The sequence below is a fragment of the Cervus elaphus genome, chromosome 20 (assembly GCF_910594005.1).
Source record: "Cervus elaphus chromosome 20, mCerEla1.1, whole genome shotgun sequence".
NCBI lineage: Eukaryota > Metazoa > Chordata > Mammalia > Artiodactyla > Cervidae > Cervus > Cervus elaphus.
In genome coordinates, this window is record NC_057834.1 from 120,818,178 (window position 1) to 120,830,251 (window position 12,074).

The window sequence follows — 12,074 nt, forward strand, 5'->3', positions numbered from 1 at the left end:
TATAAATCAAATCACACCACTGTAAACAATCATACCTCTCCACTTTATCTGCAGAAGTAGAAGGAGCAGGGGCATCTTCTTCAATTCTGTAAAGAAAAATTAAGGGGAAAAAAAAGTAAAAATGAAAGGCTATTTTAAGACTAGAAACTTAAAAACATAAAGTCATAAAAAGAGCTATTTATTAAATGTCCAATATATTCAGATCTTACAGAACATTTACTTACATTATCAACTTTAATGCTTATTCATTCAAGTAACTATTGAATGCTTATTTGCTACATGATACTACTGATATAATGAACAAGACAGTTACATCCTAGATTTCAGTTTATAGCTCACTAAAAATAAGTTTGTTTTTTAAAAAAAGGAAAAAGCAAAGTTTCCCACAACATTCCATTTTTGGGGGGAAAAGTACTAATAAATATCTTAAAAATATTTCATAGTTGTGTTTACTGAAAAAGTCTAGAAATAATGACCAACTCAGCAGCAATGAGTATCCCCTAGAACCTAGACTGTGCTCCTAAAAATCCATTTCCCACTAAAAGGAACCAAGGCTCCACTGAGAAATAACTGATCTAAGACAGGGTTGTAGAAGTACATAAGTGAATCTGGGGCAATATCATGCCAGAAGGCAACAAAACTATATCTGGCATTATTGAGGATCATATCTACTAATGGTCATGCTAAAAGGAAAGGTGGGGAATCCAGGGTAAAGCAAGAAGAGTTCTTTGTACTTTTTCAACTTCTCTATAAATTTGATGTTTCATATTTACAAAAATATTACAAAAGCACACTTAGGAGCCAACCTCAACAAAATCTCACTGTCCAAAAGGAGGGACAATGTGAGTGAGCATGAACAAAGATAATAGGGACTGCCCCGGTGGCCCAGTGGGTAAGACTCCAAGCTCTCAATAAGAAGCCCGGGTTCGATCCCTGGTCAGGGAACTAGATCCCAAATGTCCCAACTAAGAGTTCACAAGTCACAACTGAAAGATCCCTCACGCTGCAATGATGATATAAGAGCCCATGAGCTGCAACTAAGACCCAAAGCAGCCAAATAAATAAATATAAAACACACACACAGATAATAAGCACAAAGGACCTACTGTGTAGTACAGGGAAATATGCTCAATATGTTGTAATAACCTAAGTGGGAAAAAGACTTGAAAAAGAATAGATACATATATACATATAATTGAATCACCTTGCTGTACACCTGAAACTAACACATTGTTGATCAACTATACCGCAATATAAAATTTTAAACATTTTAAAAAAGATTATAGCTGCAATTGACTGGAAAACTCCAAATATGTTTAAACTCATGAGTTCTCAATAATATAAACAAAAACAAAAAAACTCATTAGTCATCTGGAAAATGATGGGAGACCACTGCATTATTTTGAAAATTGATAAATAAAGGAAAAGAAGAATTTACCCTTTCTTTACCATACAGTTAAACCTTAGGTAGGTTTCAAGAAAAGGGTTGACCTGAGTTACTACTTAGGAATGCTATACACTGACACCATTCACTTGGCATTAACTTAAATCCTTGCCTCTGTTACCTACTCTATCATCAGTTTTCACCTATATCCCAAAGGAAATATTCAGTTAAGGATATGTATCATCTTTAACTGTGGCCCCAAAGCACACCAGAGTTTAAACCAAGGACGGTTACATCTCAAATGAGAGCAGAGAATGCTGCTAGCTGTGATGAAATGGAGAAAAAGGACAGTGGGAAAACAGAAAACTTTACTACTAAACACCTCAGAAGCCATACATTAGAAGTGAAGTACATGCAGCAAGAAAGCTAGGAGTATGAGAGAACACAGAAAGTTGCAGAAGATAAACTACTGAAAACTTCAAAGGTTAAAACATACACACAAACAGAATTTAGTCAATTGATTTTTCACACTTGGACTTTCTTATTTAGCATACCAAATTTATGAAAACAGCGGAGTAATATACACAATATGGACAAAATAAATGAAAGATTAAAAAATAGCTTACTCAATTCAAAAAATATATTAATTCAAAAGTCAAATTCAATAGACATTTTATTAGTATCTATTGTATGCTAAGGATCGGAATCAGCCTCCAACAAAAGTTAAAGCAAAGGACACAGGGTAATTCCCTGCTGTCCAGTGGTTAGGATTCGCCCCATCACTGCCAATGGCCCAAGTGGGGGAACTAAAATCCCACAAGCCACAGGCGCCAACGCTCCCCCACCCCAGGAAAAAAAGCAGAGAGGACAATTTGGGAAAAGCAGAAGAGATTAGATGACAAGCAGGGGCTAACTATATTGGAATCTGAGTCTTAGAAAATGCTTTAGAGATGAAAAGTTGTCAATTACTTTCAACAGGATCCAGTATCCTTGCTGCTGCTGCTGCTAAGTTGCTTCAATCGTATCCGACTCTGTGCAACCCCACAGACGGCAGCCCACCAGGCTCCCCCATCCTTGGAATTCTCCAGGCAAGAACACTGGAATGCGTTGCCACTTCTCCAAAGCATGAAAGTGAAGTCGCTCAGTCATGTCCTACTCTCTGCGACCCCATGGATTGCAGCCCACCAGGCTCCTCCGTCCATGGGATTTTCCAGGCAAGAGTATTGGAGTGGGTTGCCATTGCCTTCTCCAGTATCCTTGCTAGAAACTCCTAAACCTTTTATAAATAGTATATTGGTTTACAAGTCTGATGAAAAGTCCTGGGGAGGGGAGGTGGGCAGGGAAATGGGGTTGAAAATAAGCAGACTTCACAGTGACAGGAAAAAAGCACAATTTAAAAGCTAATGCGTTCAGCTGCACGCTAAGCGGCAAATGATCTGACCAGAACCCTGGATGGCCCAGGACCCTTATCTACATATACTTCCTGTCATAGCTTGCTGTTGTTTAGTTGCCAAGACGTGTCAGACTCTTTTGTGACCTCATGGACTGTAGCCTGCCAGGTTCCCCTGTCCATGGAGTTTCCCAGGCAAGAATACTGGAGTGGGTTGCCATTTCCTTCTCCAGGGGATCTTCAAGATCCAGGAATTGAATCTGCATTGACAGGTGGATTCTTTACCACTGAGCCACCAGCGGAAGCCCCTGTCATAGCTAGTTACCTTCAAATAGCTTCTTTCACTAATTCTAGCAGAGTTTCTCAAATTACCTGTGACTGAAGGACCAGACTTTCAATTTCAATGTGCAAGAGATGGGTTTTTGTAATATAAAACAGAAATGTCAGAATAATGTCAAATTTCTTCATTTCCAAATGTTTACTCTCAGTTTTTATACTTAAATCTTTTTTTTTTTTTTTGGTGGGGGGGGGGGGGGGGGCAGTGGGAGTGGGGACTGGGCTGCACAGCATAGCTTGCAGGACTTTAGTTCCTGGACCAGAGATTGAACCAGGGACCACGGCAGTGAAAGTGTGGAGTCCTAACCACTGAACCGCCAGGAAATTACCTGAACTTTACACCTTTGTAACTGTCCTTCACCCTACTTTCCATGTCCCCACTTCCTAGGAAACAGATCATTTAGTTTTGATGCCAACCTAAATCATTAAATTTTTATCAAGCTGAGGCACTGAACGTGTAATATCATCAAATTTACTTCTTATATACCCTGTGGTACAAAAGTATGAAGTGGATAAAATTAGGAAAAATGGGTATCAATTCAGTTGCTCAGTCATGTCCGACTCTCTGTGACCCCACGAACTGCAGCACGCCAGGCCTCCCTGTCCATCATCAACTCCTGGAGTCCACCCAAACCCATGTCCACTGAGTCGGTGATGCCATCAAACCATCTCATCCTCTATCGTCCCCTTCTCCTCCCGCCTTCAATCTTTCCCAGCATCAGGGTCTTTTCAAATGAGTCAGCTCTTTGCATCAGGTGGCCAAAGTATTGGAGTTTCAGCTTCAACATCAGTCCTTCCAATGAACACTCAGGACTGATCTCCTTTAGAATGGACTGGTTGGATCTCCTTGCAGTCCAAGGGACTCTCAAGAGTCTTCTCCAACACCACAGTTCAAAAGCATCAATTCTTCAGCACTCAGCTTTCTTTATAGTCCAACTCTCACATCCATACATGACCACTGGAAAAACCATAGCCTTGACTAGACAGACCTTTGTTGACAAAGTAGTGTCTCTGCTTTTTAATATGCTGTCTAGGTTGGTCATAACTTTCATTCCAAGGAGTAAGCGTCTTTTAATTTCATGGCTACAATCACCATCTGCAGTGATTTTGGAGCCCAGAAAAATAAAGTCAGCCACTGTTTCCCCATCTATTTGCCATGGAGTGATGGGACCGGATGCCATGATCTTAGTTTTCTGAATGTTGAGCTTTAAGCCAACTTTTTCATTCTCCTCTTTCACTGTCATCAAGAGGCCCTTTAGTAGTTCTTCACTTTCTGCCATAAGGGTGGTGTCATCTGCATATCTGAGGTTATTGATATTTCTCCCAGCAATCTTGATTCCAGCTCATGCTTCCTCCAGCCCAGGATTTCTCACGATGTACTCTGCGTAGAAGTTAAATAAGCAGGGTGACAATATACAGCCTTGACATACTCCTTTTCCTATTTGGAACCGGTCTGTTGTTTCATGTCCAGTTCTAACTGTTGCTTCCTGACCTGCATACAGGTTTCTCAAGAGGCAGGTCAGGTGGTCTGACCAGGTATTCCCATCTCTTTCAGAATTTTCCACAGTTTATTGTGATCCACACAGTCAAAGGCTTTGGCATAGTCAATAAAGCAGAAATAGTTGTTTTTCTGGGACTCTTGCTTTTTCAGTGATCCAGTGGATGTTGGCAATTTGATCTCTGGTTCCTCTGCCTTTCCTAAAACCAGCTTGAACATCTGGAAGTTCACAGTTCACGTATTGCTGAGGCCTGGCTTGGAGAATTTTTGAGCATTACTTTACTAGCATGTGAGATTAATGCAATTGTGCGGTAGTTTGAGCATTCTTTCAGATTGCCTTTCTTAGGGACTGGAATGAAAACTGACCTTTTCCAGTCCTGTGGCCACTGCTGAGTTTTCCAAATTTGCTGGCATATTGAGTGCAGCAGTTTCACAGCATCATCTTTCAGGATTTGAAATAGCTCAGTATATTATTAAATAGCACTGTAAAGCACTCAGCAGTGATAAACTTACTTTTACTTAGTAGCCTAGACAAAAAGGGCATGAACCAATCAAGGCCATACTAGTACAGTCATAAGAAAAGACATAATTAAAGCAGTGATTCTTCAAATTTCAGTCTACATGAATTAAACAAATAGTTGAGTCCCAACCCTAGAGTTCTGGTTCAGTGGATCTACTATGAGGTCCAGGAATTTGCATTTCTAACAACTTTCTAGGTGATGCTACTACTGGTTTGGGGACCACAATGTAACAAACACCAGATTAGGAAAAAAATTATACACTAATGTTCATGTCTTATCTGAGACACAGACATGTTTATCCACAATTATTTTTTTTACTGTTAATTACAGTAGCTACTACATTTAAAACTATGAAGATATCACATAAAAAATCTGTATTTCTGCTTCTCTTGAAAAATTGTTATGTAAACTGTAAAACCAAAAAGTATTAAAGAAAACCATGGGAGAATTACTTTGTAATTCACCTGGAGAAGGCCTTTTTAAATTCAGAAATTATAGAAGATTGATAAATTCTACTCCATCTAATTCATTTCACAAAAGGTTAACTTACCAAATATAGAGTATTATAATCAACAGAAAAAAAGGTCCAACAAGAAAAGATTAAAGGGTATAAGCATACTCACAGAAAATGAAACACAAAGAGCTCAAATGTCTGAATATGTGCTCATACTCTTCAGAGAAACACAAAACTACCATGAGAAAACATTTTTTACCCATCAAATATTCAAAGACAAGAATGTAAGAGAAACAACTGTTCCCATATATTGCTAAAAGTGAAGTCACTAAGTCGTGTTCGACTCTTTCCGACCCCATGGACCATACAGCCTACCAGGCTCCTCAGTCCATGGGATTTTCCAGGCAAGAGTACTGGAGTGGGTTGCCTTCTCCAGGGAATCTTCCTGACCCAGGGATCAAACCCAGGTATCCAGCATTGCAGACAGACACTTTACCGTCTGAGCCACCAGGGAATCAAAAGGAGGGACATGAGGGTATCCAAAAGAGTCATGCTCCATGTCAGGCTTGAACTCACAACCTCAGCAATGCTCTGCATGGACTGCTGTGTAAGTACTGCACGCTAACCAATTGCTAACAGAAGTTTAAATATATATTGCTAATACAAGTTTAAATTTACAAAACTTCTACACCGGTCTAATTAGCAATATCTATCAAAAATAATAAGTGAACACTCTTTGATCCAGCAGTTCCACTTGTAGAAAATTATCCTATAGATGAGTCCATGGTTTACAAGATTATTCACTAGAGCATTATTTGTAATAATTAAATTCTGGACAGAATTAAAATGTCCACCAAAAGGAAAACTGTTATGAGACAGCCACAGAATAGAATAAAATGCAGCCATTTAAAAAAAAAAGGAAAACTATGCCTTAATGAGGAAATTACATCCTGATGAAGAATCATCTTCAAGATACATTACTAATAAAGTGGTCAGAGATGTATCAAGTGTGCTACCATTTGTACGGTAATGTAGAATTAATAACTACAATCTGCTCTTATATGATTAGATATCATTGCTGTTGTTTAGTCACTGAGTCGTGTCCAACTCTTTGCAACCCTCTGAACTGCAGCCTGCCAGGCTCCTCTGTCCATGTATTTCCCAGGCAAGAACACTGGCGTGGGTTGCCATTTCCATTTCCAGGGATCTTCTCCACCCAGGGATTGAACATGCATCTCCTGCATTGGCAGGAGGATTCATGACCACTGGGCCACCAGGGAAGCCCAAAAGATATCACTGAGGGATACATAATAAATTACAAACACTGGTAAATTATGAACACTGGTGGACTGTAAGGAGAAAATGCTAATAACGGTTAATTAACATTTCACTGTATACTCCCTCTTCTGGATTTTGAACTAGGAATGTATGTCCTATTCAAAGAAATAATATTTTAAATCTCAAAAATATCTGCCACTGTGGCATACATTCTCCCCAATCAAGCAAAGCTGAGTAGTGACCAAACACTAATAAGGGAGAATTCACTTCAATCCCCACCACCACGTCACTTTTTCCTGTCTGGCCCTCTAAGCCCTGCTACAAAACACCAAACTACTAAATATTGGTGACTGTTTAGAAACTGGGAAAGGAGAGAGGGTGAATCTTGAATTTTTATTTCTGGGATAGGGAAACTGAGCACTATCCGAGCAAAGTAAGGAACAAGAACAGGATTCATTAGTGAAAACTGTGGGCATATATTAAGAGTTGGTTGGTTGGTTTTTTAAAAAAAATATGTATGTATTTATTTGGCTGAATTGTCTTAGTTGCAGCAAGAGGGATCTTTAGTTGCAGCATGCAAACTCTTAATTGCAGCATGTGGAATCTAGTTCCCTGACCAGAGATAGAACCCAGGCCTCCTGCATTGGGAGAGTGGAGTCGTACCCACTGGAACACCAGGGAAGTCCCTCGGAGTTGGTTTTGAGGTGCTTATAAAACAGCTAAATGGGTAAGATTCAATAGGCAATTCAGAGCAAACATGTCATAGAGCAGCACCTATTACATTATCATTTAATCCTCTCACCAAAAAAAAAAAAGAAAAAAACCTTGTGGTATGTGTCAATATCCTATTTTCCAGAGTAGTAACTTACCCAATTACACAAATGATTTACTAATCTATACATAACACCAATCATAACTCATGCTATATTCTAACTGCCTACTGACTTTCTGTATTCCCCATCCGGATTATGATCTGAGAAACGACGTCTATCTTATCCTAAACTGTATTCTACAATCAACCACAAAGCCTGGCATCTAATCAATATTTGTTAAAGTGAACAATTCTGAATCACTAAGGGTAGGATTAAGGACAAGTGACATTGCCACTTACCATGTGAAGTACCTAAATTTCCTCAACTATTAACAGTACCATCTCACAAGACTTGTTTTGAAAATTAAATGAGAATGTTCACAGAGTGCTTAGCTCAATGCTTCGCACATAAGGAATCAAAAGATACTAGCAATCATTAACAATGAAAGAACCAAAAGATAGGAAGAATTAGAGGCCGCATCAAAGGAAAACAAAATTAAGGAGGGAGTATCTGGTATCAGAGGCAGCAAAAGGGTACCAAAAAGAACTAATTAGGAAGCTAAAAATGATAAGGACTACTTCAGCATTTGGACAATGATTATCTTTAGCAATGTTGTTTAAATGACATGAAAGAAAGAAGCCCAATTGAGACAGGATGGACAAATGTGTATATTCTCAGAACATAGTTATCCAGTTAGATTGTGATCTGATGACCAGAAACTAGTATCTTATTCATATTTGTATCTCTAAAACCCAACATATTAAAATATATATTGAATATATCTGTTAAATGCATAAGCAAATAGAAGGGGAAAAAAGGGGAGACTAGAAATGCAGAATCTTATCTAAAGAAGCCTGGCTATGAAAGGGAAGAAGCAAAGAAAGCAACTGGTGGCTCAGACAGTAAAGCATCTGCATACAATGCAGGAGACCCAGGTTTGATCCCTGGGTCAGTAAGATCCCCTGGAAAAGGAGGAAATGGCAACCCACTCCAGTACTCTTGCCTGGAAAATCCCATGGACAGAGAGGATCGTGGTAGGCTACATACAGTCCATGGGGTCGCAAAGAGTCGGACACGACTGAGCGACTTCACTTCACTTCACCTTGGGAAGTTTGAATGCAGAGAAGATGGTGCTCTATCTAAGGAATACAAGCACCAAGAGACCAAATAGGTAGTTGCTAGACGTAGAGGGAAAATCTCCAATTGTCTTATCTTCAAATTTTTTTCCTTAACGTAAACCCTCATTCTGTGAAGAAGGCCTTTCTTCTAGAGAACTTTTAAGTTCCACAAGAGGTGGTTTCAACCCTCTAACTGTCTATTCTGTGTCTGCTCCAAAAAAGCGGCTGAATGCACTTAAAAAAACAGCACTTTTTTAAAATTCTTGGCCCCAAATCTGAAACAAGGACAAAACTGGCAATCCTACTACATTCCCTAAAATGTCTTCCAAGTCTCCAAAGTAACAATTTCTCTCCTCAAATCTCCTACACTGTATTCCATTCTCCCTTACTTCTAAGCAGGTCTTGCTTTACCCCTCATTGAGCAAACAGACACCATTAGACAGAAAGTCTCCCTCAACCACTAAAACCATCAACCTGCCTGTATCTGTATCCACTCTCTCCTATTCATGAATGGAAACTTCAGATAGCTGGCTCCTGGTCATTCATCTCCTTGTGGCCATTCCAGATTGCCCAATCTAAAATAACCACCCAGTTACCTCACATCTCTTTAAACTAGGGGAAGGTAAAGCAATTATTTGCATAGCACTTTATCACTGATATTCTCTAATCTACATCATATTTATGGTCTCTATCCCAAGTAGTCTCCATTTAAGAGCAGAGATCTTTTCTGTCTCATTATATAAAACAAATGCTCAATAAATACAGGGAATCCTTGGTGGCTCCGATGGTAAAGAATCTGCCTGCAGTGTAGGAGGCCTAGGTTAGATCTCTGGGTCAGGAAGATCCCCTGGAGAAGGGAATGGTTACCCACTCCAGTATTCTTGCCTGGAGAATTCCATGGGCAGAGGAGCTTGGCAGGCTGCAGTCCATGGGGTCACAAAGAATCAGACATGACTAAGGGACTAACACTTTCACTATGCCTTAAGTAGGACAAAAAAAAAACCTGCTTCACAAAATTTTCCTAAAAGAAAATTTCCTGAAAGAATCTTCCGCATTACTGCTACTATTTTACAAATGGGAAAACTGAGGTCCACCATGGTAGCCAGAAATAGAATACAGTTTTCTTGACTCCTAGTCATCAAAGACATCATCTGTCTAGTTTTGTTTTGTTTTTTTTCTGGCTGCACCACTTGGCATACAAGATGTTAGTTCCCTGACCAGGGATCAAATCTGTGCCCCCTGCAGTTTTAACCACTGGACCACCAGGGAAGTCACTCCATAAAAAGTTTTAAGATACCCTTACAAATAAATACATGTTCAGCACCCACCTACAATAGAACAGATAAAGCTATTCAAAAGCGGGCCCCCACACAGCAAAAAGAATCACTAAACTGTGTAATGTGGATGGTTCACATAAAGTTGTGTATAAGAGGTCATATAATAACATACCATAGATATAACATTCAAAAACAGACAAAACTAATCTGTAATGTTGTAAGTCAGAACTACCCTTGTTGGGAGTATGGCTTGAAGGATCCCAGTTCCCCAAGTAGGGACTGAACCCAGGCCACTGCAGTCAAACCACTGAATCCTAACCACTGGACCACCAGGGAATTTCCAACGGGCTTTTAATATTTGTTTTTATTTATTTTTTGGTGAACTCTTAGTTGAGGCATATGGAGATCTAGTTCCCTGACCAAGGATCGAATCCCCATCCCTTGCACTGGAAACACAGAGTCTTAGCCACTGGACAACCAGGGAAGTCCCATGGAACTTTCAACTTATGCTTTCTCCTAGGAGATGTATAGTTTAAGGCCTTATATCTAGGACTTTAATCCATTTTCAGCTCATTTTTGTATACAAGGGTCTAACTTCATTCTTCTGCATGTGTACATCCTGTTGTCCCAACACGATTTGTTGAAAAGAATGTCCTGCCCTCACTAAGTGGTCTTGGCATCCTTAACAAAAACCATTTGACGACATGCAAGGATTTATTTCTGGACTATTACATTCCATTGCTCCATCATGCCAGTACCACCCTGTTTTAATTATTATAGCTTTGCAATGTTTTGAAATCAGGAAGTGAGACTTACACACTTCATTGTTTTTCAAAACTGTTTTGGCAGGGAATTCCTTGGTGGTCCAGTGGATCCACATTCTCACTGCTAAGGGCCCAGGCCAAGGAAAGGCCAAAAACAACAACAAAAAAAATGTTTGGGCTATTCGGGATCCCTTGAGGTTTCTTATGCGTTTTAGGATGCATTTTCCTATTTCTACAAAACTGGTGTTTTGACAGACTGTTGAATCTACAGATCTCTTTGGGTAGTATGAACATCTTAACAGTATCAAGCATTCCAGCCCATGAACAAAGGACATTTTTTTTGTGTGGAATCTTAAGGGTGAACCTCAGGGCTTTTTTAAAAACAATTTATTTTTTTTTGGATGGGCCGCACATCTTGCCCTCTGCAGTGTAATCACTGAGTCCTAACCAGTGGACCACCAGGAATTCTCTGAACCCCAGCTTTTAAAGTGGTAAGTGAAGAATTCTTTTGGACACACACAGATTATCAAAGTTAATGGATGTCATGATGAGAAAGCTTGTCCTAAGAGTACAAGTCATATTCATCTTGTTCAGAAATAATTTCAATATTCCATTTATTTTTCTGATCTGTTCTTGTCCTTCACCTCAAAACCATCCTGAGATTATCAAATATCAGATTTCATTTAAAACAATCTTCTAAAGAGGCTTCCCTGGTGGTCCAATGGTTAAGACCGAGAGCTTTCAATGCAAGGGGCTCGGGTTCAAGGTCCTGATCGGTAAACTAAGATCCCACATGCCACGCCACAAAAAAATTAATGAGTAAATAAAACGATCTTGTAAGAACAGGAATTTTTTTTTGCAGGTCCACCGAGACTCTTCTCATTTACACATCTGAGCTAATATACTGGCCTAACATCTCCAATCCACCAAAAATTAGTACCATGGCTACCTTGGCTAAATCTTATATTCTAATTACTGTGACATTAATGCATCTCATGGTAAAGCCTAGTTATTGAGCTTATGGAAAAAAACCCAAACAAACTTTCTGGCCAACCCAATACAAGAAGTTATTGATCTCACTTTAAATAGCTGAATACTAAGCACCAAAATAAGCCTCACACCAACACAGATGAACCTTACACTTACAGAAACAACAAACTCCAGAACTTTAAGGATTGAGCTAAACCACTCATTTTTACTTTGGCATCTCTCATCTAAAGGTACAATTATGTAGCTCAGAAA

General features: G+C 39.3%; 1 protein-coding gene across 2 annotated transcripts in view; it reads right to left on the reverse strand.

The window, feature by feature from the left end:
* Window positions 1-12,074, reverse strand: part of LOC122678117 (nuclear autoantigenic sperm protein) — a 29,519-nt gene that overhangs the window by 15,629 nt on the left and 1,816 nt on the right. For both annotated transcript variants that reach the window (XM_043878636.1, XM_043878637.1), the window contains exon 2: window positions 36-86. In XM_043878636.1, coding sequence (XP_043734571.1) covers window positions 36-86 — 51 coding nt within the window. The remainder of the gene's footprint in view (window positions 1-35; window positions 87-12,074) is intronic.